Source organism: Mus musculus, chromosome 12 (assembly GCF_000001635.26).
Source record: "Mus musculus strain C57BL/6J chromosome 12, GRCm38.p6 C57BL/6J".
NCBI lineage: Eukaryota > Metazoa > Chordata > Mammalia > Rodentia > Muridae > Mus > Mus musculus.
In genome coordinates, this window is record NC_000078.6 from 76,015,291 (window position 1) to 76,042,209 (window position 26,919).

Consider the following 26,919-nt stretch of genomic DNA (forward strand, 5'->3'; position numbering starts at 1 on the left):
GGCCGTTGCTATGAGCGTGGAGGTGCATTTTTCTTTTTTCTTTTCTTCCTCCTTCTGTCCTTACTTTGTTTCTTTTCACCGGGGAGGAGGGGGAGAGGGGGAGGCAGGTTCTCGGGTCTTTCCAAGCCCCGGGTGGAAAAGCCTTGGATTCCTGCCTTCTCACTGCTGGACTATCTTTGGCTTCATTTTAGGGTGCCACACCCCCCATTGAAGCTGCACTCCTGGACTTTCCTAGAGAACAAGGAGCTTTTGAGTCCACCGTGGAGAGAAGTAGGCCTCGGCCTGCAGACATCCTCCGTGTCTGCAAGACCCAAGTGGCCAAGCTGGAGCTGTGGCTGCAACAAGCCAACGTGGCCTTTGAGCCAGAAACTGTAGACGCGGACATGCAACAGGTGGTGGAAGAGGAGCTGGCGGGGTGCCAGGTAAGATAGGCAGGCAGGAGTGAGGGTTTACCTAGTCACCAACTCCTGCCAAGGTGGGGCAACGTGCTCTTAAAGCAACAGGCTGCTCCTCCCATGGCTCTAAAGCCACTCGCCGTGTTCCCGATGAGTCTTTGAAATTCTTTGTGTGATCAGCCACTCTGAGGGGACAGGAGTGAATAACAGCCCAGAACGGAAACCAGCCCGGGGTCACATGAACTGTGAACATTGACCAATTAATTCCCTTCTCAACCTGATTTTCCTCCTCTGGTAGCACAGGTTAGCTCATAGAAAATTTTTTGTTGGGTCTAAATGAGATGAACTCACAAGACTGGCATTAAACTGAACCCAGTATCTGTTCCTGCGATCCATAACCACAAGGTTATTGTGGATAAATAATGAGTTCATCGGAGTGAGACTAAACGTCCAAGCTCTCGAAGACCAGCTAAACACTGCGTGCCCTGTTAGCAGGGGCGCCCTGAACTCGGCTTCCTTGTCTGAAGTCACTCTGAGAAAAGCTCGGTGGCTCAGCCCAAAGGCGGGGACTTGTGTGTCTCTCCAGGGAGGGGCTGGGATGACGACACCTCAGCGGTGTGATTGCTGTCATAACAGCAGAGGTTTGCTGGCTGCTTAAGGTGGCCTCTCCCCAAGCTGTGCCCCGCAGACCAGCCTTGGCCTCCTACCAGGGATGAAGACACCCTCCTGTCTCAGTGTGTCTCAGAAGCACTGGCCCTGCCACCAGAAGCTCTCCCTGAAGGAACCTGTCTTGTGGTTGGGGTAGCCAGTTCCACTGGAGGTGGATACATCTCCTTTTTGTCTACCCAGAACCACCTGCAGAGGGAGGCGACAGGGTAGGGCAAGCTTGATAGTTCTAATAGTTTGTCTATTCTGGTTGGCCTTCCTAGGGGTAGAGTTAAGCCCAGTAACAGACCAGGCAGGGCTATACTAAGTTGTGCCTCAAGTATCCTCAAGTTTGAACTCCAGCTCCTTAAGGCTATCTGATACTGATTTGCTGCTACCAACAGGTAGCGCGCATGCCAATGGCTTGGTTACCACCACCATCCCCATCCTCTTGCTGCTTTGCATCCATTTTAAAGAGTGCTGGACTATGCAAAGACAAGATGTGCCCACCAGGGGGCAGTATCACCCAGCAAGCTTGCTGTGGGCAGACTTGGCAGGAATAGGAGTCTAAGAAAACAGAAGTTCTTCCTAGAGGCTTAGGCATCTAGATAACGGCCTAACACAATGGAGAACCTGGATGGAGTGAGGTGAGGCATTTTATTGACTAGTCTTACCTGTGGCAGACAGAGTGAGGGTGCAATTTTCAGGCTATAAATAGCTGGAAATATGAACTCTGTTTAACTCATTTGAACTCTGTTTAAATACTTAAACTATATTTAAACTGAATATATAGATATTTGGGTTTGGCAATGATGGGCTTTAAACTCACTATAGGAAAATGAAGTACCGGTCAGCAAGATCACTTTTCTCTCATTTATATGACAATATTGACACCTATGGTTTCATATTGAAACATAAAGGGCCCTCAACGGTCTGGAAAAAAAATAATGATAAGGTTATCATGGAAAGTGGCCAGAAGACAAATAGATCAGTTAAGGAAACAATATATTCGATAATTTAATGCTTGAAGAGATAATTAAATTTAGAAACGTATAAATGAATGCTGGGATTGGTAGAGGGCCTGCTGAGCCCTGAGGTCAGTCCTGAACCAAGTCACACCATGAGCCAGGTGTGGCATACACCTTTGACCTCAGCAATTGGGAGCAGAGGCAGGAAGATTAGGAGTTCATGGCCATCCTTGGCTACATAGTGAATTTGTGACCAGCCTGGGCTACATGAGACCCTGTCTCAAAACACACAAAGTATGTGAATTAGAACAGTAATTTTGTTGGTGGTAGTGGTGGTGGTGATGGTGGTTTTACAATCATAAAATTTATAACATCCTGACAAAATTAGAAAAAAATGATTCATGTCTGGTAGTTTTGTCTGATTGAATCAACATTTTGGAAGGTCACTCACTAGGAAGAATATAAAATGTTCTTTTTCTCTGACCTAATAATGCCTTTGAAAACAAAACAAACAAAAAACTAGAGTCTCATCATATAGCCCAGGCTGACCTGGAACTTGTTTTGTAGAGAAGACAAACCTAGAAGTCACAGAGATTAGCCTGCATCTACCTTCTAAGTGCTGACTCAGAAAAATAAACTTAAAAAAGAAAAAGAAAGTAAGGAACTAAAAAAAAAAAAAAAAATAGGAAAACTTTTTAAAGAAAGAAAATATTTGTTAGCCCCGTTAACTCATGCCATTGATCCCAGACAGACACAGGTGGATCTCTGAGTTCAAGGCTAACCTGGTCTACAAAGTAAGTTCTAGGCCAGCCAAGACTACCCAGTGAGATTACACACACACACACACACACACACACACACACACACACACACAGAGAGAGAAAAAAGATTGATCCTGAGAAAGTAATCTATGGGGCTGGAGATGTGGTTCAGCAGTTACGAGCACTGGCTACTCTTCCAGAGGACCTGGGTTGGATTAGCAGCACCCACATGGTGGCTCACAGTCATCTGTCACTGCAGTCCCAAGGGATCTGATTCCCTCTTCAGGCCTTTGAAGGCACTACACACACATAATACACAAACACACATGCGGACAAAACATCCACACCCATTTAAAAAATAAATAATAAAATTTAAAAGAAACCTTTAACTCTGACAGTGTTGATTAGCAGACAGAAGACCTGGAAATGGCTTAAGCAAAACAGTAACAAGCAGGAGGCTAAGCGAGTCACAGAATGTCCGTTTTCAGCTATTGAAACGGTCCATGGGAAGCATCGGTTTGTAGACGTAGAAAATATTTGTATAAAACCGCTGAGTGGGTAAGCAAGCTAGCAAAAAGTTGTGACTGCCTTTGGGAAGAGCCCACTCCAGAAGCTAGGAGTTGTGGAAGTGTGTGCTGCTGAGGCTCTGAAGAACCTGCCAGGATGCAGTAACGTTTTTACAAGACACGTTATTGGAAAATCTGTTTGGAGGTGGAGTGTTCCTTAACGGAACTTGGCTTTATTCCCACGCTGATTTCTGTGCCAATGGCCTTGGCTGGGGTGTGGGTATGTATGGCTGCTGACCCTGTGCCCAGCCAGTTGGTATGACTGATGAACTCCTGAGAGTCGAGAGAGTGCAGGAACACGTTAAGGAGAGACACAAAGAGCCTGACTCACTGGGAAATGCACTTTCTGCAGCTGATTTATGTTTAGAGTCATGTGGAACGGCGGGTGGTATCAGTCACTAAGCATTTGAAGTTCTAAATTACTGCCATGTTCTTCTGATCTTTTGGATTTGCTTGAGAAAGCAAGAAATGAGCAAGGAGGAACTGTCAGTAAGTGTGTGGGATTTTTTTTTCCTTTGACACTTGTGCTACAGCAGAAAGATTAGGAAGGTGGGGGAAATATTCAGGTTTTCCACTTAACCTTGTGTTTAATTACTCTACAGGATTTTAAGTCATTAAACACAAAGCACATGTGTTAAGGCAGTTAATTGATTGATTCCTCACAATGACTCTAGATGGTAAATTCTATCTCTATGTTAACGATTGCTTGAGGCACACACCTAGAGTTCTTAAGCAAACATGGCTAGTATGTGATAAGAATGGAATCCGGACCCACATAGACTAAGCAGCATGTATTGTTAACCAGCAGTGTCTTCATTAGGGTCATTACTGCTGCATCAAAGCACCATGACCAAAAAGCAAGTTGGAGACTGAAGGGTTTATTCAGCTCACACTTCCACGTTGCTGTCCATCACTGAAGGAAGTCAGGGTAGTAACTCAAGCAGGACTGGAACCTGGAGGCAGGAGCTGATGCAGCAGCCATGAATGGGTGCTGCTTGCTGGCTTGCTCTTCATGGCTTGCTCAGCCTGCTTTCTTATAGAACCTAGGACCATCAGCCCAGGGATGGCACCACCCACCAGTGCCTGGGCACAGCCCAATTGATCACCAGTTGAGAAAATGCCTTCCAGCTGTAGTGTAAGGAGGCATTCCTCAACGGAGGTTCCTTCCTCTCTGATGACTCTAGCTTGTGCCAAGTTGACACACAAAACCAGCCAGTACAAGCAGGAACCACTGGGCGTACACTACCATATTTTCTGAAGACATTATAGGTTTACTTACTGTAACATCTGCACTCTGGGTTGATTTAGTTCCACCCCGGATTTTTTGTTTTTGTTTTTTGAGACAGGGTTTCTCTGTGTAGCCCTGGCTGTCCTGGAACTCACTCTGTAGACCAGGCTGGCCTCGAATTCAGAAATCTGCCTGCCTCTGCCTCCCGAGTGCTGGGATTAAAGGCGTGCGCCACCACTGCACAGCTACCCATGATTTTCAACACAGAATCATGTCAAAGTTTGTGTTTTTCAACCTATTTCTGGAACTTTCATATTCTCAAGTAGAGAAAATAAATCCCACTTATGTTGGAGACTGACTCCATGGGGTAGGGGTATAGCTTAGAAGTAGGTAGCATGCGATGTATGCACATGGCCCTGGTTCCATCCCTACTCTACCCTCCTCCAATCCACTGTGGCTAATTCAGTGATGTTCGCTCCTAGGCTATGCTGACAGAGATTGAGTACAAGGTCGCCTCTCTGCTAGAGACGTGCAAAGACCAGGGCCTGGGAGACTGTGGGACCACTCAGCAGGAGGCCGAGGCCCTTTCCTGGAAACTCAAGACTGTGAAGTGCAACTTGGAAAAGGTCCAGATGGTGCTTCAGGAGAAGTTCAGTGAGGACCAGGTAGGCCCGAGGATGTGTGGACATCCCAGAGCCTGGCAGCAGTACTCTGGGTGGATGTGACAAAGCAAAGGCAGATACGCTATCCTCGTTAAAGAGTCGTGAAAGGAGAGGACACACGGGCTTCCAGGGTTGCGTTTCCATTTCTCAGCGCAGGGTTCTGGGCCTAGGTAGTGGGTGATGGCTGCAGGTTGGCTCGGGTGGATCCCATGAGACTGAGAATTCTGTTGATAGTGATCTGATATACAAGCTTCTTCATGGGGAGGGGTATATTTTAAAGGGAATTTGGGGAGCGAGCAATATGTCTTAGGGGTAAAAGAACTTGCCCTGCAAGCCTGATGACGTGAGTTCAATTCCCTGAGCCCACGAAGAAGAGAACCAACGCCCACAAGTTGTCAACCGACTTCCATATGAACACCACACACACACACACACACACACACACTAATCAATATATTTAAATTTTTTAATAAAAGTAATGAATTTGATTGGCTCCAGTTGGCTAGAAAATCCAGTCATCATAGAAAAAAATATATATATAGGTAGATATTAGAGTTTTATATCAAGTCATCATAGAGAAAAAATATATATAGGTAGATAATATTAAAGTTTTATATCAGGACTATGACTACAGCTCAAGAGTGCTTGCCTGCCAAGCATATGTGAAGACCTGGCTTCAGTCCCCATTTTAGCAGGTAATCCTAGCACTGGGGAGATAAAGGCAGGAGGAGCAAAAGTTCAAGGGCACCCTTGGCAGTGTAGCAGGTCTCCAAAAAACAAAAAAAAGAAAAATGTCAAATCAATGGTACACATCTTTATTCTGACACTCGGGAAGCAGATGGATAGCTCTATGAGTTCAAGGCCAGCCTGCTCTATATATCAAGTTCCAGGCTAGCCAAGCCTACACAGTAAGACCCTGTCTCAAACTAACTAAATAAAATGTAATAGAATAAAATGTTATTTCATGAAATCAAAATCTGTTTCCAGAGCGCTTTTGCCCCCGATTTCACTCACTGCAGAAGATTTGCTTGAAAGCCTATGGCTGGCTTTGGGCACATGGACTACATGGTCTCTCGGTCATCCTCACACTTTCCTCTTTAAAAAGATGGAAAGTACGGGGTGGGGGGGGGGAAGGGGGAGGAAGGGTATAGGGGACTTTTGGGATAGCATTTGAAATGTAAATGAAGAAAATATCTAATAAAATTTTTTTTAAAAAGATGGAAAGTAGACATAAGATACTTTCATTTTTAAACATAATACTATCCCTTTCTTTTTGAGCTTTTTTTTTTTTTTAACTTTGCTCTTTGAAAAAGGATAACGCATTTCTGGGCTTTTACAAACTCACTGGACAAATTGGACTGAGGAGGTGAGACTGGAGAGGATGATCATCTCGCTAGAGGGCATATGTTAAATAGCTGGGGATGGGAGGTGCTGGTACATACCTTTAATTCCAGCACTCAGGAGGCAGAGGCAGGTGGATCTCTGGGTTTGAAGCCAGCCTGGTCTACAGAGAGAGTTCCAGGACAACCAGTACTACACAGAGAATCCTGATTTTGAAAAACTGAAAAACAAACAAACAAACAAACACTTTTTAAAAAAATGTTAGGAGTACAGTAGTGTGGTAAATAATAGTTCTGACGATTACTCTGTTCTGTTGCTGTGTTGGTAGCTGAGACCCACATGGGTCTTTGTAAATAATTACTCTCACGTCATGGAACATATGTTGGTTGGTTTTTCAGCATCCCTCCACTCTTAAGAAACCGTCAGAGCCCCACGACGTCGACCAGCCAGCTGGCCTTTCTGAGCTTGACTCTGTCCTAACTGAAAGGCCACAGTTCAGCAGACAGAAGGATGCTCCCCAGCCACAGGTAATTCCCACCCTCCCACTTGTCAGGACCAGAACCCAGCCTTCTCTAGATGGTGTTTCTCTTGGGGCTAAAGTTCCAGATGCCATTGGAGGGCTGCTTTGTAACTGAAGTATGGGTGCTCAGGCCTGCAAGGTGAGCCTCTAACTGTACTGCTTCTGTCTGCTTCCACTGGGGACCGAACCTTGCTCCTTCATTAGGTTGTATCTTAATCAAACTAAGTGACCACTCCCAGAGCAAACTTAGCTGCATCCACAGCCCTGCTTTGCTTATTACCTCCAAGCCTGTTCATTGGTAATTTCCCCATGTGCATCCAATATAGTTTAAATAACAGTTGGCTATTGTATGGTTGTTTTATGGTTTTGCTAGTTCATTGTATCTTTGGGGGTTTTTTTGTCTGTCTGTTTGTTTGCAATGCTGGGGATAGAACCCAGGGCCTAGCACATTCAAGCTCCGTCAGTAAGCCACAGCCAAAGCGTTTAATTAAGTTTCTCGGAAGTAGATGGTAAGACTAAGTAAGCAAGAGAAGCAGCGCTGACTTGAGAAGTTGTGTAAAGCTGGATGACCCCAGTGGAAAGCGTTTTAGAGTGCTAATAGGAAAAGCGAGGTGGGCTGAGCTGTTCACGTTGCATTCCCTTGCAGATTCTGGAGTTAAAACCATCAGAGCAGAAAGATTTAATCAAGTTCACAGAACTGAATGCCAAGAAAACATGGCTGCAGGGTCACCAAGAGAATGAAGATGCAAATCGGCAATCAGCTTCCAGGTAAAACGTTTTAAAATCCTCTTAGTGTTTTTAGTGTGTGGGCGTTCAGCCTGCATGTATGTCTGTGCAGCACTGCATGCCTGGAACCTGAAGGGGCCAGAAGAGAATGTTGGATCCCCTGGAACTGAAGTCAGAGATAATTGTGAGCAATGTGTGGGTTCTGGGAACTGAACCTTGGTCCTCTAGAAGAGCAGCCAGTGTTCTTAACCGCCAAGCCATCTCTCCTGCCTTAGAAAAAGCATTTTTAGCTATGTTAGACTTTTATTAGACATATTATTTGGGGCTTTTTTTTTCTTCTTTGTTTATTTAGTTTGAGACAGGGTTATTTTGTAACCCAGTCTGGTCTCAAACTTGCTATATGGCTTTCTGATCCTCCTGCCTCCAGCCCTGAATAGTAGGATTACGGATCTTCGGATCTTCACTACCACACTACCACTACCTGTGCAGCAATGAGGGCATCATGCAAACTAGAAGCACTCTGCCACCTGAGTGACATCCCCAGTCCCATCCAAAAAAATTAGGTTTATTTATTTTACGTGTATGAGTGTTTTGCCTTTGTGTATATATGTGTACCACCTATGCACCTGGTATCCACAGAAGTCAGCAAAGGTCATCAAATCCCCTGAAACTGAACTTACAGAGGGTTGTGAACTTCTGTGTGTAGGTCCTGGGTCCTCCCCAAGAGCAGTAAGTGCTCTTAACCTCTGAGCCAACTTTCCGGCCCACCCAGCCCCATTTGGATATTTATTATTGGGAGAATTGCTTACTTTAAAATCCTGCGTGGAACATCGGCTAAATGTAATATGAGATTGTCTTTGTGTCACTTCTTTTCACATACACACACACCCCATTTTTTTTCCTTCTCAAAAAGCAGCAAGGTCCCTAGTCCTGGGAATGCAGCATCAGATTCAACCTTGCCACTTCAGGCCCAGAGCGGTGACAAGTGGCAGTATCTTCACCATGAACTAACATCAAGACCAAATCCCTCCGTACCTCAGCTTGTGGAGCCTCAGGTCTGTGTGCATCTCTGTCTCTGGAACCCAGAAAGGTCGTCTAGAAACTTTGTGTGCTCTGCATGATGTATTGGGTTATTCTCAGGAACTAAAGAGCCTCATGGCTTCTTCCCTAGGCCCGTCCCTCCCTTCACGCTCCTGCAGTGCCCCCTCCTCTGGTTCTAGAGCTCGCTACAATGCCCATTTGCCTCTCTGCCTCTGAGTTAGTTCGTGTGTTGCTGGAACAGCACGTCTTAAGGGAGGGGGGATGGCTTTGACTCATGGTTTCAGGAGGTCTTCTGTGAAAGAGAAGCCATGGCAGCTAGGGCAGCTTTATCTACAGTGGCAGGTGCTTATGTATTGGCTTGTAACCAGGAAGAAGGGGGTCTAGGAGCAGGGCCATGCTGTTCCCCTCAAAACCCATACCCAATGGCCCATATTCACCAGAAAGACTTCATGTCTCAAAGATTACCTTCCATAGCAACATCAACAGCTCACAAGGGACACTCTGAATTTAAACTGTAGTGATATGTGTTCCCCATTAGAAGGTCAGAGAAGAAAATCCACGTATGCTTGGTTCACATGAATACCTACTGTAGTACCTATGGCACCATGGAGCCTTAGTTACGGTCTTTTGAAGGAGTAGCATGTATTAAGTTTTACCTTACAAACTAGAGTGGTTTATGCATACCACCCATTCATCAGAAGATTCTGAGGGACCTACCATGTGCATGTGCCAGTCTGTGCCAATGGCACCTGTCAATAGTATTCCCTCGGGCACACATCACTGATGTTGTAGGTCTTGTTCAGGTTGAGTTCTCTCCAATCAGAACGGGTGAGTAGCATGACCTTAGAGTTCTCGGCCATCAGGCTGTAGCAGTGAGCCATGTACTTCAATGGCCTGGGCCAAGGTCCCCATGATTTTCTAATCGCCAAGCTGGTGGGAATTTCCTTATTGCCCAGAACCTTATTTGACCATTCAGAGCTGAATTAACCTTCTAGGTTGGGCTTGTCTTGGCTTCTTCTTGTTAATAACACTATAAAACATGTATAGAAGTCAGTGTCCTCCCCCAGAGTCTGCTGCCACCCCAACCTGTTTTGTCAGTAAAATATACTCAATCTTTGAGACTTCATACATGATGTATGCATGATCACATGTGACGTATTTTGATCATATTCACTTATACTCAATTTCCTTTTCTCCAACTTCTCTGATATATACTCCCTACACGCCCCCTACTCCCTCCTAACTTAGTATCTAAGTGGATCCTGAGTCTCTCTCTTCACGGAGACAAGATACAGGAGCTCCCTGAGAAGGGAGCTTGGAGGCTGCATGCTGAGTCAGTCAGGTCCATTTATGTTAGCTTCAGCTTTGGCAGAGCCTTGGCCTTCACTAATTGGGTTTCTCTTTTTCAAATAGGTGGCCCTAACTACAAGTACTCTGCCCAGTGTGAGCGTGTATAACTTTAGATGCCCTACAGCTGACGAACTGCAAGCTTACACCACCCAACTTGAAGAGCTACGCCAAGAAGCAAACACTATTCAGACACAGGTAGAAATTACATATTGTGTATTTTCCTCATTGTAATACTATTTTGAAAAAAGAATGCTATGATATCAGCATGCACATTGGTCATAATTTCCTCCACAGAACAAATAATAGAGTCATAATGGAGTGAGTCTTAGGTTAGAAATGGTATTTTTTTTTTAACTTGCTAACTTTTGGTTGGTTGTGTGGTGCTGGGAATTGAGCCCAGGACTTCACATGCTCTAGGCAAATGCTGTCTCACTGAGCTTCACGCCTGACCCTTTGCCAGCTCTGGTAAATGTTGCAGTGGCTACCTAAAGCATTGCATGCAAAGACATCTGAATCTGGGCCCAGGGTCAACTAGGTGTGTGAGTGAGGTGGGTGGGGGTGGTGGTAATTGATTAGTGATGCCTGCAGAGTGCTCTGGGATGGCAAGGGTAGGGAAGGAGCACAGGCAACCTTGAGTGGGTTTATGCTGAATGGAGTGCCGCGTGAAGTTAGGTATCCATCAGCTAAGGCCTAAGGAAATGAGCCACACGTGGGTCTGAATGGAAGCAGTCTGGTTAATAACTTAGGGGCTATCGCGTACTCCCAACATATTTGTAAACAGGCAGGAACTCAGAGCAAAGAAACACATGGTTCCAACAGCGTATGCTAAAATGGAGCTGCGGCTCTCCAACTTATCAGTGCATGGCAGCTCAGCCCCTGGGGGCCCCCCTCAGAAATGTACCTATCAAAGTGGCCTCAGTTTCCACAGTCAACGCATAGCTGACCCTCCCATCTTCCCTTTCTACCACCTGTCTCTATCTTTAGGGTGCTTTGCCTTCTTTTCCTAGCTAACCCCTCAAGCGCCTCCCTTGTAAGTACCCATCTCTTAGCGATACTTAATGAACCCACTGTCTGTATGTTAACATGAGGAGAAGCTGCAGGAGAAGTAACTCGTGCCTGCTATCCCAGCACTCGGGAGGCAGGGGCACCGGTTCAAGATCAGCCTGAGCTGATCACGGTTTGAACATAGCGTTTGAACTCCTCAAAAACGTGGAGGAGGTGGGACGCAGGAGGAGATCTGCAGCTTCAACTGGATGGCCACACTAAGGAAGACCCTCACCTAGTGGTGGGTCCCTTGTAATTCCATTCAACACTCACTTGCTTGATATTCTTCAACTTGCTTTTCTCAATGTTAGGGAAAAAAAAAAAAACTTTTTATTCTACAGTATAACTCACCGAACAAGTAGATTAGTTCACCAGTTAATAAAAACACTAATTAATCGATCATCTAGTAAACATTAGTTGAAACAATTTATGGTAAGTTTTTTAGGAACTAAACCTGGAGAATTAAGGTCAAGAGTACTGCTCTGGGGTCCAGGACACCATGAGAGCATAGCCCACAGAACCAACTAACCAGGGCTCATAAGCTATCACAGACGCTAAACCGACAGTCAGGGAGCCTGCCTGGGTCTGACCTAGATCTTGTGCATTTATGTTATGGCTGTGTAGCTTGGTGTTCTTGTGGGACTCCTAACAGTGGACGTGGGTTTCTGACTCTTGTGCCTATTTTTGGCACCTCTTTCCTCCTACTGGGTTGCCTCGTTCAGCCTTAATACGAGGGGATGTACCTAGTCTTACTGCAACTTGATATGCCACGTTTGGTTGATATCCCTAAGAGGCCTGCCCTCTTCTGAAGGGAACTGGAGGAAGATTGGATCTGGGAGAGGGAGGATGGGAGAGTGGGGAGGACCCGGAGGAGAGGAGAGGGAACTGACTGACTCTCAGCTCTCGGCAACCGTTATCAGGTGGCTTAAAACCTCTGTAACTGCAATTCTCAAAGATTAAGAATTGAAATCTAGAAGGTCGGATGCTTCCATGGGCACCTACACTTCTATGCGTATACCCACACACAGACACATACATATAATTCAAATACCAGCAGCGAGTTCTTTTTAAAAGTATAATATAAATTGCACACTCTAATGGAAATGCGGAAAGCGGGTTTAGGAAGGCAAGGAATCCTAATGTGGTTTTTTTTTTTCCCTCTCGATTTAGGGAAGTATGACGGAAGAGACGTATATCAGTTTGGATAAAAGATTATTTGAACTCTTTCTGAGCCTCAGTCGGTGCCTGGGCAGTGTGGAGGGGCTGCTGCAGAGACCTGGGTTACTCAGAGAGGATGCATGTGCCCAGCAGGTGTTCTTCCAGGTAGGGCACACCTCTCACCCCTGTGTTGTCCTTTCTGCAAGTACGCATGAGGACACGTGAGGGCGGAGCTCATGGCCTTCCTCTCTGTCTTGTAGAAACTGGCTCTTGAGCTGAAGAAACTTTATTTAGCTCTGGGTGACAAGAAGGATGATTTTCTGAAAGCTGTGACTTGGCCTGGCAAGGAAGCCACGTTGCTACCAGAATGTATTGATGCTCTGACAGTCAGCCTGGAGAGTGTGCAGAGCAGAGCTGCCTGGAGGGACGCATCCCTGAAGGCCGGCCTTGAGCACAGCCGCAGCTACCAGGTGCGATTCTGGCACAGGGCTGGCTCCGGTGGACACCAGTCGCCAACAGTGCTTACAGGAAGTGCTGAGGGAATAGTGAAGCCTGCCTTTGCTCTTGGAGGGGAGACTGCTGGAAACTGAGGCCCCCTTCCAGAGCTAAGGGTGTCAAGATGATCTAACATGATGTGTCTTGTGCTACATTTGCTACTTAGAGGTTGTCATGGAGAGGAGTTTTATTTAACGCTCTAGGCCAGAGAGATCAGTAAGTGTGGCTAACAATCCTGTGATAGTCCAGGGCCTCGGGGGATTGTTAGCGGGGAGTCTTGAGGCAGACTAGTTAGAAAGCTGCTCAAGGGCTGGAGAGATGGCTCAGTGGTTAAGACTGACTGCTCTTCCAGAGGTCCTGAGTTCAATTCCCAGCCACCACATGGTGGCTCACAATCATCTGTAATGGGATCCGATGCCCTCTTCTGGTGTGTCTGAAGACATTTACAGTATACTCATATGCATAAAATAAATAAATCTTAAAAAAGAAAAAGAAAAAGAAAGAAAGCTGCTCAAGTTGTGTGATGAAACAAAACACCATTTACAAAGGGATGGCCCATAAATATCAAATCTAAGGGCCAGGAGAGATGGCATAGTGGATAAGAGTGCTTGCTCGAAAATATTAAAGCAGGGGAACCTGAGTTCAAATCCCCAGCAGCCATACAAAAGCCAGGCATGGCCATGTATGTCTGTAATCTCAGGGCTGGGGCAGAGACAGGTGGATTCTGGGAGCTTGCTGGCCAGCCTAGGCAACAGTGAGCTTCTGGTTCAGAAAAGAGGCTGTCAGTGCAGATGGGGATGGAGAGTGATGGAAGAAAATACTATTTTTGGCCTCTGCATGCAGATAGATACATATCATACACACACATATCATACTCACACACACACACACACATATCATAAACACACACACACACAAACTGCCCCACACACACACGCACATTCCCCCCAAAACTGGATCTAGTAAAACTTCTAGGATGCAAGTAAAACAGACATAAGGGAAGAAGACCGTGTCAGTACCCAGTGGTGCTATCAGCCAAATCCAGAGCAAATGGCTCATGGTTTTCTTACGAATCTAAGAAGCAAGAGAGGGGGAGGGGAAGGGGAGAGGGAGGGAGAGGGAGAGAGTAGGGAAGCCAGCCAATTAAAGGAGACGTTGTCCAGGTTTGCATGTGACATGAAGCCCTCCGTGATATCCCAAATGAAATACGAACAAGAAAAATTATAAGCAATTTTAGAAGTGTGCACCTTGTCTGGATAACATGAAGGAATTAGGCTGCTGTATTTCTAGCAAGAGAAGGGCTTTATCCTTTAATAGAGAGGACTCCGGAGTGCTGAAGAAATGACTGGATGTCTGGTAGCTGCTTCAAAATAATCTAAGGGGAAGGGAAGTTAGGTATAGCTGAGATCCAGGGGTGGGGCGTGGTGGTGGTGGGGGAGGGGAGGTCAGCTGTTGGTTAGGGATGATTGAACTCAAAGATAGATTGTGTGGATGGCTCTCTGTCTGTAAATGTTTAAATTTTTCAGAAATTTCCAATTACATATGGAAAGGGAGGGAGGTCTAAGTGAGATTGCTCATCTTCCTCACATGCACCTTTCTCCTGTACAGAATGAAGTAAAGCGATTATACAGCCAACTCATCAAGAAGAAGACGGCTTTGCAACAGTCTTTGAACGAAATCAGTGGGCAGAGTATTAGCAAACAGCTTCAGGTAAACCTGACCTCAGAGAGTCTTGGGTATCAAGCTGTGTGTCCAAAACACACCTGGTTGGCAAGCATCAGTGACCTTTAAGGGGTCATTCAGATGAGAACAATTAATGTTGACCTTCGAACTCATAGCTCACATACTTCCTGAAGCTCAGTATCTTAAAGCAATGGAGCTCATTTTCACCTGTCAATGGGCAAAGGTAAAATATATCCACCACTGTCAAAGGTGTTGATTTTTGAGGCCCTTCCCTCCTCCACTGCAGCTCAGGTAGGCCAGCTTCTAGGCCGGCTGATGTGAGGGTTTTAGGCATTAGTGTTTTTCCGTTCAGCAACGCTCCCTTCATTTATCTCGAACCCACTACTATGTTCTGTTACAGCTCTAAAATGTGGATTTGTGTTCTCTCTGAAGAGGTAAAATAAGAGGCAGAGGATGTAGCTCAATCGGTATTATATTTGCCTATCATGCATGAAGCCTGGGGTTTGGTCGGCAATACTGAATAAACCAAACATGCTTACCTGTAATTCCAGCACTGGGGAGGTGAAAGCAGGAGAGTCAAGAGTTCAAGGCCATCCTCTCCTAAATAGAGCTTGAAGCCAGCATGGGCTTCCTGAGACCAGACAGATACACTGAAAGGATAGTTATGCCAAGATAGATCTATCACAACTGTTTTAGGATGGACCCTGCAGCAGTACCTGCTATAAAAGCTGTAAATGGCCCAAAGCCCTTTGAATTAACCAGTTGCCCATGAATAAAGCAGCATGCACCCTTAGGAAGGCGCACCGTGTCCCAAGGACTGAGAGAGCTGGGGCTAAGCACATGGCGGAACAGTTGTCAAGCATGCGCGAACTCCTGGATTTAATCTCTAGGGGCATGAAAATATCTGGATGAGTGGATGTTTTTCTGTTATTTCCTTCTTTGGGTTTTCATGTTCAATTTTTGGGAAGTGTCTTACTCTTCTACCTAGGCTGGTCTTGTATTTGGCAAACTCTTTTGCTTTAGCCACCATGCCATGCTGTTGTTGTTATTATTGTTGTTGTTGTTATTATTATTATTTTGAGATTTTAGGGGAATTAAATTATTTGGGATTAAAGGCATGCACCACCACATCTGTCCCAAGCTAATTAATCTAACGGTGTAGCGGTTTTAAGAATTGCCGAGGAGCTGTTAAGAGACATATACCTTATTCAGTATGGGCTTAGAATGTGCTGGGAACAAATACAACCCTGGCACTTCTGGAAAATTTTCCGTAGGAGTTGAAGTTGTCACCTTGGTTTGTTTCTGTTCTCCATGGCACTTCTGTGTTCGATTCTGTTTTACCCACGCTGTGTGCTTCCTGACTCCTTGAGGGCTTTTCTCTCTTGTCTGGCTTCTCCCTTAGAAAGCAGATGTGCATACAGCAGAGCTGCAGAACTCTGAGAAGCAAGTCGCCAAACTGAGAGACGAAGGGGAGAGGCTCCGTTTCCCTCATGGTTTACTCCAGGACGTCTACAAGTTGGAGGTATGTGTGTGGGCATGAGAGCTTGGGTCTTCTTCCTGGAATCTAGATGTGTCCTTTGTCTGATTTATTTTCTTGGCTGGCATCTGCTCTCTCCCTTTCAGGATGTTCTTGACAGTATGTGGGGAATCCTGAGAGCCAGATACTTAGAACTCAGCAGCCCCTTCCTCTCCAAGAGCCTGCAGACCTTGCTTCAAGGCATGGCGGAGCTAGTCAGTATTGGAAAAGGAAAGCTGGCCGCTGACCCTTTGCAACACGCCAAGAGCAAAGCTGCTTTGCAGGCCCAGTTACAAGATCACAAGGTGAGAGCCCCTTCAAGACCCTCACCTCCAGTTGTCCCCGAAGATGAGAAATTCCCCAGTGACCCCTTTATTCTGAATCTTAGTGTGGAGCAGCAACCCTGGGAACTTCAGGTAGGGTCATGGAGGAAAACAGACTCTTTCTTACCTCTGTGGAGCTTTCTGTCGATTGAGAAGACAGTCATTTCACCAATAAGTCTTTAAGCAAATCTATAACCAAATAGATATTCATCCTCTGAGGGCATGCAATGGGAGAGACTGACTTGAGGGGGGGTAGGAAAGGGGTTCCTGAGGACAGGAATCAAAAGTCGGGGAGGGGGGATTGCTATTCCCTTTTTCCACATCAGCCTAGCACAGTAGTGTACACTTTCAATCCCAGCACTCAGGAGGTAGAGGCAGGAAGATCTCTGTTCAAAGGCAGCCTGGTCTACTAACAAATTCCAGGTCCACCAGGACTACATTGTAAGCACTTGTTTTACACACACATACACGCACACACGCATGCATACACACAGAGAGACACATACAGCATTGTCCCTGTTTTTGCAGAGATCTTTGTAAATAGACCTTAGTCTAAGAAGATTTAGAGGATTAAAAGTGGAAACACTCTCACAGTGGTGTCCAACCTTTTGTGGTGACATTGTCATTGGCGAAGTTCGTACTCAAGAATCAGGCATTAGAGCAACCCCGCCCCCCATATGTTTTAAATAAGCTTAGAATTTTGTGTTGGCTGTATTCATCCCCACCCCTGCCGCATGGGTTGGACATGCCGTTGTGCTTCTCCCCCCCCCCATACCCCCCCCATCTGATGCTTTGACAAACCTTCTATGTGTTTGTCCATTTCTGGGGGTGGAAGAATGGATTCACACAATAAAGGGGCCCATCCAGACAGCTACAGTGAGCAGCTGGGTAAATGCAGGCACCGTGACCTATGACCTCCCAATCTCAAAGATGCCCAGTCCGCCCCTCAGCACATCCCACTCACTTGGCCATTTTGTTGAGTCTCAGTGAGAGCTGAGAGTGAGGAGTCTGCCTGTCGGCTGTGGGCTGCGCGGGTTCACACACTGAACGGTGCTTGAAGCCAGCCTGTCTTCAGATTTATTAGCCACCTCCTAACATCCTAAAACTCGAAATAATTAAATTAGATCACAGCAGAAACTGAAATTTACTAACACTAATGGCTGCAGCTTAAAATTATTTGGTGGAAGCCGGGAGTGGTGGCACACACCTTTAATCCCAGCACTGGGAAGGCAGAGGCAGGTGGATTTCTGACTTCGAGGTCAGCCTGGTCTACAGAGTGAGTTCCAGGACAACCAGGGCTACACAGAGAAACCCTGTCTCGAAAAAAAAAAAATTATTTGGTGGAAATACTACTTAAGGATAATATTTCTTTATAAATTGTTAAAATCCCATCTGTTTTTCATAGACTAAGGGGTTGGTCCACTTTAATTTTCACTTCATTTGCTTATACATTTGAGTCTATGTACATATATATGTATATATATGTATATATGTATATGTGCATATACATGTATACATATAATTCTATATATGATCTCCTGAGATAGGGATTAAAAAACAAAATTAAGTCAGACTTGGTAGCAAGGGCCTATAACACCATCTGCTTTGAGAAGCTGAGGCAAGAGAAACACAAGTCTGAGGCCTGCCTAAACCACTTAGCAAGACCCTGCATGAAAATATCAAGTAAAAAGACCGGGGGTATGTCTCAGTCATAGAGCCCTTGACTAGTATGCTTGAGGCCTTAGGTTCACACACATAGACATACCCTCCCCCGTACCAGAGGGAGGCTGGTCAAAAGAACTGGGGTGAAGAGTTAAAATATTCGGCTTTTATAATTTCCCTAATTCAACAATAAATATTAAAAAACTTTTCCATGTCACAGGCGTTTTTCCAGAAGCTTGTGGCCGACATGTTGTTGATTCAAACCTATTCGGCAACAATGTTTCCACCTTCGTTACAAAAGGGAGAGGGATTTGGAGCAGAGCAAGTTGCGGAAGTGAGAGCCCTGGAGGAAGAGGCCTGCCTGCGTGGTGCGCAGCTTCAGAGCATGCTACAGGTACACACATTATGCCACCTCTTGGCTGGACTGCCTGGTTCCCTCCTCCGCGGGTGTCAGGCATCAGAGCCTTAGCTGAGTATGAGCATCACAGTGGAGGAAGATGGACCCGGCTCTAGCCTGGACTCCTCACTTCATGCAAGGTCAGCTGGGACTTGTCAAACCTAACGGTGGGTGTAGGTCTGTCTGTGAATGGGTAGCATTGGAAGCACGAGAGAGCCGCGATGAGATGGTTTGGATGAAGCAGTTCATGGGTCACAGTCTAGGTTCCTTCAAGAGCCATGAACTTCAGTGTCCATGAGGACACTGTCAGAAAATGCTTCGGTGACAATCCTGCCTCAGCTCAAAGAAACATCCTGTTCAGCTCGAAAGCCACTTACCACGGATGTTAGCCCATAAAGGATATCTTAAAAAGGAGATGTTCAACTTTATATTATGAATACAGCGTTACTTCTTGATGACAATATTTATTTTCTAGTTACATTGTCATATTGTGTCTTAGTTTGGGTTTTACTGCTGTGAACAGACACCATGACAAAGGCAACTCTTACAAAGGACAACATTTACTTGGGGCTGGCTTACAGGTTCAGAGGTTCTGTCCATCATCATCAAGGCGGGAGCATGGCAGCATCCAGATGGTGCAGGAGGGGAAGAGAGTTCAATATCTTGTTTCGAAGGCAAACAGGAGAAGACTGGCTTCCAGGCAACTAGGACAAGGGTCTTAAAGCTTGTGCCCACAGTGACACACTTCCTCTAAGAAGGCCATACCTCCCAAATAGTGCCAATCCCTGGGCCAAGCATATTCAAACCACCACAAATTGGTTTTATAGTAATGGTGACTTTAAAAGGTTTTACGGGCCCAATGAGTGCTCTGTAAGTCACCTGGCTGTTACTTGGAAGGAGAATTACTAAGGTTATTTTTCTAAAAGACAGTTTTTAATAACAATAACTCGGTTCTTTGGTGCTTAGGAATTCTAGCTACTGGGCTACCATGGAAATATGAGGACATAGGACAATATATTCTGGGCACCAGTAAGTAGGACAAAGGCCACACAAAGGGTAAGGAGATAGTGGGGGAGGGGCACAAGCACACACACACACACACACACACACACACACACACACACACACACCGCTACTGCACCTGCCCCTGAGCTCAGGGGGCCTGTCAGGTATGCTCCAGGTAGCTCAGTAGAGCTGTGCCCACTAGATTTTGGGGCTCTATCAGAGAGACAAGCATAACCTGAAGGAGGCTTCTATTATAAAACGCTTTTCAAAATTAGCACTCTGCCTTTCCCAGTAAGAACAAGACTCTTCCATTGTTAGGTCTTCATGGGGTGCTCAGAATAGCACCTCAACTCATCGACTTTTTCTTTTAATCCCATCACCCAGTTTTACAGTGCCAGCATGAAGCACTGGAGTCAGGCAGGAGGCATACGTCAGTCTGGCTCAACCCTTCCCACATATATGTGACCCTGGGTTTGATCCCCAGCACTGCAAGCAAATAAACACATTCTAATACCAGTGGGATTAAAACACTCATGTGTGCGTACACACACACACACACACACTGCACCTTTCAAAAGCAGTGGGATTGTATCCCACTAGAAACTTAGTTCTTCCTGATACTGTGTATATAACCTCGTGGGTACACCCAGAGTCCATGTGGCATCCATGTTTCGGTTTCTTCTGATCCCAGTATTTGTCTTTGGCTTTTTGATTGTCATTACATGGAACTTGTCCCCGCTGTTTTCTCTCTAGAAATGGGAAGAATTTGATGATAACTATGCATCCCTTGAGAAGGACCTGGAAGCTCTCATCTCTTCGCTGCCCTCCGTGAGTTTGGTGGAAGAGACGGAGGAGAGATTGCTGGAAAGGATTTCATTTTACCAGGTACCGTGGCTCTTGGTTTATGACAAGCCTGGTTAAGAGAATGATATTTTCTCGGGGTTGAACACTGTATTTCTACTTCCTATAGACCCACAGTTAGATAGATCGGGAGTCTTTGGGGTGATGTGGGACTTAAAGTTATAGGATGAACTATTCAAACACCTAGATGAATACAGTTGAAAAGTAAGCCACAGTATCTCAAGAAACACTCTAGCTTGTCTGCAAACCCAGCACTTAGGAGGCCGAGACAGGAGGATCTCTGTAAGCTTGATCTCAGTTTGGGTTAAAGCATGAGTGTTTGTCTCAAAAAGCAAACAACAAAAAAAGGAAACAATCTAACACTAGCCAATGTCACATGCCTCTGACTGTTCCTCTCAAATGTGAGGGTTATTCTAGTAAAGTTGAAACCTTTAATTTGGGTGAGGGGGGAGACAGAGAGACATACATACATACATACATACATACATACATACATGTGTGTACACAGGTGTGTGTACTAAAGTAGAATGTCACCTTCCTCTGTTGTATCCTATACCTTGTTTTAAGATGAGGTCTCACTGTGTAGTCCTGGCTAACCTGTAACTCACTATGTAAACCAGGATAGCTTCACACTCAGAGAGCCACCTGCCTCTGCATCCTGAATTTTGGGATTTAATGATGTGCATTACTCAGGGCTGAAGATATGATTCAGCAGTTAAAAGCAGTGGCTACTCTTGCAGAGAACCCAGGTTAGAGTCCCAGCTTGCAACCCTCTGTAATTCAAGTGGGAATCCGATGCCCTCTTCTGGCCTCTGCAGGTATCAGCTGTGTACATGGGACACAGAGAGAGAGACAGACAGATAAAATGTTCATATACATAAAATACATATTAATAAAAAGTGCATACCTCCATGCCTGACAGGCCCTTATATTTGGACCCTGTAGTCCTGACCATTTCAGCTGGGCCAGCTGGCCCTCTTCCTTTCTCCACTGTTGCAGTGCCTGAGCTGCAGGTGCATCCTCCCACACCTACCTTTTCTTTTTTTAAAGATTTATTCATTTTTATTTACGTGCATTGGTCATTTGACTGCATGTCTGTGTGAGGGTGTCAGCTTCCCTGGAACTGGAGTTACAGACGTTGTGAGCTGCTGTGTGGATGCTGGGAATCGAACCTGGGTCTTCTAGAATAGCAGCCAGTGTTTTCAACCACTGAGTCATCTGTCCATCCCCTCCCACACTTACTTGTGCATGGATGTTGGGGAGCCAAACTCAGGTCCCCATGTGTGCACTACAAATGAGTTTCCTCTCCCATCCTTGAAAGCTTTTTTCAAAGAAACAATTTCTCTAAGACTTCTGAACAAATTCTTCATACGATATCCCTCAAAGCCCATTTCGCTGTATTCTTCTTTGGGCTATTCATAATCCCTTGGAGTCACAGAGGTTTGTGTGTGTCCAACCAATGTGTTGTCCTTGTGTGTGTCCAACCAGTGTGTTGTCCATGTGTGTGTGTCCAACCAATGCGGTGTCCTTGGTTGGGAGTCTGGGCCGTGGAATGCAGATGTTAGTTGTGCAGCCTCTGCACTGGGACAAACTCATATTCAGATGCTGCTTCTTGGAACTAAAAAGCTCCCACTGACCAGCATGTAATCTCTTTTCTCTCTAGAATCAGAACTCCTCAGAGGGACCTGGGGAATGTAGCTCAGTTGGTCCAGATCATTGCCCGCCAGTCATGGAGCCTACCTACCCAGGGTTTGATTCTAGTACCACATCAACTGGGCATGGTAGTGCATGCTTGTGGTCTTAGCACCTAGGAAGTAGAAGCAGGCGATCATAAGATCAAGGTCAGCCTGTAACGATGAGTCCTTATCTCCCTTCTCTGAAGGAATAGGTGATATACATTAACTTATGATATATACGTGGTATGTATACATATACACATAGAAAACAACACAGCACAAAAGAGCTCCCTTCCCAGAGGTGCTGTAATGGTAAAGCAGCTAATCCTTTAGAAAATGACAACTCGTTTTGTAGTTGGTTTTGGACATGTTATCCTAGCTGTAGGTTCAGCCAGGGAAGGGATGGAATTGTCGATGGGTGGGGGAAGAAGAGACCTAGAAGTAAAAGAAAAAAAAAAAAAAGCTGGTAAGTTTTCAAGAAGGCTTAATTGAAAACTAGCAAAAGTTCTATTTTGATAATAACTTACTTTTAAAGATTAAACAGCCACCAGGTAAGCGGCATTAGCTGAACCGAGCTGTAGAGATAATTGCTATTAGGCAGAGTTCTCGTCAGGGGGTCATCGTCTTTGCAGTTTTGAAGGATTTCATTTGATGTGTGTGTGTGAAGTCGGCCTAATAATGTGCTGTTTTAATTTATTCGAAAGTTATTTTCTCCCTCTTATTCCTTAATATTCAGAGGCATCTACAAATGAGTTCTCTGCCGGGTGTCTGTCTTGTGGATAATAGATAATTATCTTCGAATTTATTCTTCTCATATCTAGATGTCAGTCTGTGAGACTCAGCAGCTGGAAGGGGGGCTGAGATGGGTGGGACAGCAGGGTGTGGGCCCTTCTTAAGAGGGCTGTGCGCACGAGAACATAGACCCTTAATTGGGACATCTCCTGGTGTTTCCAGAGGCACTGGAAATCCTGATTTCTGTACTTAAAGTTTATGTCCAAAATTTCCCGATTTTCAAAATAAATTTTGTGTCGACTGGAAAGATGGCTCAGTGGTTAAGAGCACTGGATGCTCTCCCTGACAACCTGGGTTTGATTTCCAGCACCCACATCGCAGCTCACAACCAGCTGTAACTCCAGTTCCAGGGGATCCAGCGCCCTCTTCTGGCACCAGGCATGTGTGTGCAGCACAGATATTTATGCAGTCAAAATAACCATACACATAATAATTATTGTTATTATTTTATTTTTATTATTATTATCAAAGAATTAGATAAATTAGAAAAAATCATCTGCATGACAAATCAAAGCTTCCTGACACAAGGAGTGGTAAGCCATGCCAACGGTGCCACAGTTGAGAGGCTGAGCCAGGGGATCTTAGTCCAGGTATTTGAAGCCAGCCTGTAATCTCAGTATTTGGAAGGCTGAGGAAAGAGTATTACAAGTTTGGGCTATATGGCGAGTCTTCAAGTCTGCTCAGACTATATAATAAGAACCTGTCTTATTAAAAAGAAATGAAAAAGTGAAAGACTAGAGCGGCACATTTTACTTAAAATAATTCCTTCTGTGACTTTTTTAGCAAATAAAAAGAAACATTGATGGGAAGCATGCCCGGCTTTGCCAAACCTTGAATGAAGGCAGACAGCTGGCAGCATCTGTGAGCTGTCCTGAGCCAGAGGGCCAGATCGCGAGGCTGGAAGAGCAATGGCTGTCCCTCAACAAGAGAATCGACCAGGAGCTCCACCGACTGCAAACCCTTCTTAAGCACCTTCTCAGGTACATGGCCTTAGAGACCCATCGGCTTCACAGTCTGCCACAGAGAAAGACCCCAGGGGGAGTCTGCAGTCAACTCAAGGTTGTACGTTGTCCCCCACATTGCAGTGTTCTCTCTGATCCTGGCTCACTAGGCTCGGGATCATATGCCAGCAGTCTCCTGGGGCCTTTGCACATGTCTACAAGCATAAGGAGTTGGATAGATGCAACTCCTGGGATACTTTCCGTGTTGGGATGTTACAATGTCTCACTTGCTTCCAAAGATTTAAAAAAGTTTTAAAAGGCTGGGTGGTGGTGGTGCACGTCTTTAATCCCAGTGTTTAGGAGGCAGAGGCAGGTGCGAGTCCAGCCTGGTCTACAGAGTGTGTTTTAGGGCAGCCAGGGCTACATAGAGTAGGGTGGTTTGAGAAAGTCTTTTGACTCTTCAGAGAATTCACGTGTTGTGTTCACGTGGAATCATCTTAAACTGTCAGAGGACAATGGAGAAAACAGAGAATGTTTAAGCCTCAGTTTTTGCCTCTCAGAGACTGTATGAGCTAAACAAGTAGACAAGCTTCAAGGAAGATGGTGTTTTGTTGACGCTCTCCATCACATGTAATGTTATGGCAGCATGCAGCCAATGGCAAGGAGGATGGTGTTCTGTTGACTCTCTCCATCACATGTGATGATACGGCAGCATGCAGCCAATGGCAAGGAGGATGGTGTTCTGTTGACTATCTCCATCATGTGTGATGATACGGCAGCATGCAGCCAATGGCAAGGAGGATGGTGTTCTGTTGACTATCTCCATCATGTGTGATGATACGGCAGCATGCAGCCAATGGCAGTCAGAGTGCTGTTGGCCCCATGCACAAATGCTAGCTTTATTTTCACTGTAAACAGATAACTGGAGAACCCTGATGACCAAGGTGATCTCTGCCACGGTTGACGGGTAGACTTTGGTATAGCTGTAATAAGAAATGTCTTGTACTTTTAAAATGCCTCTTCCTTCTTAATTATCCCTAATGGAGAGAGTTCTAGAAAATGGTAAAACCCCTGGGCTTGGGGCATGGTATAAGACATAATAGAGTACTTACAAATGCCTGGAATTTCTGAACAATAGCCCTGATTGCTGTTTCCATCACATAAGATAATACAGTGGCATTCAGCCAACGGCAGTGTGCTGTCGAGCGCCATTTAGTTCATAAACACTAAAATAAAAGCAACGAGCACTGGTGTGTATCATCCTCAGGGTGAGTCTCTGATTGCCACTCCCACTTTCCTCCCATCAGTTACAGCAGAGATTCAGATGAGCTAACCCGGTGGCTGGAGACTTCTCAGCAAACGTTGAATTACTGGAAAGAACAATCCCTCAACGTGTCCCAGGACCTGAATACAATCAGAAGCAACATAGACAGATTTTTTGTAAGTTGTTCACACTGCTGGTCAAAAATAAATTACCAAGGATAAAAGAATCAGAGTTTCTATGATGGTCCCTGCTTCCATTTGTGGGTGAGGGGTAACTCGCGGGCAAGTAGCAGCTGTGTCCTTAAAGCTCCTTGTTTGTACTGTTGACGACCTCTACAGTGTATATGTGCATGTAAAGCTTGCTCAGATATTTTGTTAATAGTTAAAAAAGAAAACAGCCAAACCTCAAACTGCCTTATAGGAATAGTATTTCATGAGGCTAACAAATGCGTGATTTTAAATTCTTGTGAGAATTCTCTGCTCATGTTTTGGTTTTGCTATTTTGATTGCAGGGGGCAGAAGCTTTTCTTTTGTAACAAATGAGCTTATTGGTCAGAGATGTAGCTCAGTGATGCAACACTCACAAGTGTCCAACACCTAGCCCAGAGAGTTATACATAGCATCCATATTAATTTTGCTAGATAATAAATGAAATATTTTCCCTTGGTCTTTACTCTCTTCTGTTTTATAGCTATGGTTACTCAGTTTGATATAGGTATTTTTTCCAGTACACTTCAAACCTATGCATAGGAAAGACTTCAAATATTTTATTTAAGTCCTTTTAATCACTGAGTCATCTCTCCAGGCCAGGCTTGTATATTGTTAAAAATATGAATCCTCTCGGTTAAAAGGAGCCAGGGATCCCATGGGCTTTGTTCCCCAGGGTCTATGTGATGCCTGGAAAGGAGTCTGACACTCTGTAGGCAAAGGGTGTGTGTGTGTAGACATATTTACTATCTTTAGTTTTGTCGTCTAGACAGTAATTCTAACTATCCTTAAGTTTTGAAAGTATCTAATCTTAGGAACTGTTTCCTCTAGAAATTTTCCAAGGAAGTCGATGAGAGGTCCTCCCTGAAGTCCGCAGTCATGAGTACTGGGAACCAACTTCTCCACCTGAAAGAGGCAGACACGGCCACACTGAGAGCCTCTTTAGCACAATTTGAACAGAAGTGGACAGTGCTCATAACTCAGCTTCCAGACATACAAGAGAAACTTCACCAGGTAAGGGCTTAAAGACCCAGTGTTAACTTAGCATATACTTGTGAGTTCACAACTCTTTTAAGATTATTTTTTCTAACTCAATAGTTTTCTTTGACACTTCTGAGCCAGCCCAACACACACACACACACACACACACACACACACACACACACACACACCACTGAATAAAGGTCTTAATTACTAGCCTCTCCTCCAGAGAGATCTTTCTTAAGAGAGAAATCAAGCTTAATTACTTTATTTCTTGGTTGTCTCTGTGCCCCCGAGTTGGCTTATATGAAGGTCTTTATCATCGTTCGGAGGTCACTTATTTGAAGCTTTTAATACTGGGTTTGTTTTTGTGGCTGACCTGCCTAATCATGTAGCAAGACCTTTTATCAAAGCAGGTAGCATCCTCAAGTGATGCCCTGATTCAGTCGGTTAACTGCCGATAATTAAGTGGAAATCATCCTGTCCTTGCAGCTTCAGATGGAGAAATTGCCGTCCCGAGAAGCAATCTCCGAGATGATCAGCTGGATGAACGCCGTGGAGCCTCAGGCGGCGGGCAAGGATACCGAGCTCTCAAAGAGTTCTGCGTCTCAGGTGAAACATCTTCTGCAGAAGCTCAAGGTAATTACACAGAAGGGGCCAAAGTCTTTTCCCTGAATACGGAAGCACATCATTGAGAGGGGGAAAGGCTGAA

At 45.2% G+C, this 26,919-nt stretch overlaps 1 protein-coding gene across 1 annotated transcript in view; it reads left to right on the forward strand.

Annotated features, from left to right (window-relative positions):
• Nucleotides 1-26,919, forward strand: part of Syne2 (spectrin repeat containing, nuclear envelope 2) — a 292,611-nt gene that overhangs the window by 196,973 nt on the left and 68,719 nt on the right. Inside the window, exons 66-82 of the mRNA NM_001005510.2 lie at nucleotides 192-422; nucleotides 5,046-5,228; nucleotides 6,965-7,093; nucleotides 7,733-7,854; nucleotides 8,726-8,867; nucleotides 10,267-10,398; nucleotides 12,418-12,570; nucleotides 12,666-12,875; nucleotides 14,509-14,610; nucleotides 15,986-16,105; nucleotides 16,207-16,404; nucleotides 18,305-18,478; nucleotides 20,240-20,371; nucleotides 23,599-23,795; nucleotides 25,064-25,196; nucleotides 26,058-26,240; nucleotides 26,700-26,846. Coding sequence (NP_001005510.2) covers nucleotides 192-422; nucleotides 5,046-5,228; nucleotides 6,965-7,093; nucleotides 7,733-7,854; nucleotides 8,726-8,867; nucleotides 10,267-10,398; nucleotides 12,418-12,570; nucleotides 12,666-12,875; nucleotides 14,509-14,610; nucleotides 15,986-16,105; nucleotides 16,207-16,404; nucleotides 18,305-18,478; nucleotides 20,240-20,371; nucleotides 23,599-23,795; nucleotides 25,064-25,196; nucleotides 26,058-26,240; nucleotides 26,700-26,846 — 2,688 coding nt within the window. The remainder of the gene's footprint in view (nucleotides 1-191; nucleotides 423-5,045; nucleotides 5,229-6,964; nucleotides 7,094-7,732; nucleotides 7,855-8,725; nucleotides 8,868-10,266; nucleotides 10,399-12,417; nucleotides 12,571-12,665; nucleotides 12,876-14,508; nucleotides 14,611-15,985; nucleotides 16,106-16,206; nucleotides 16,405-18,304; nucleotides 18,479-20,239; nucleotides 20,372-23,598; nucleotides 23,796-25,063; nucleotides 25,197-26,057; nucleotides 26,241-26,699; nucleotides 26,847-26,919) is intronic.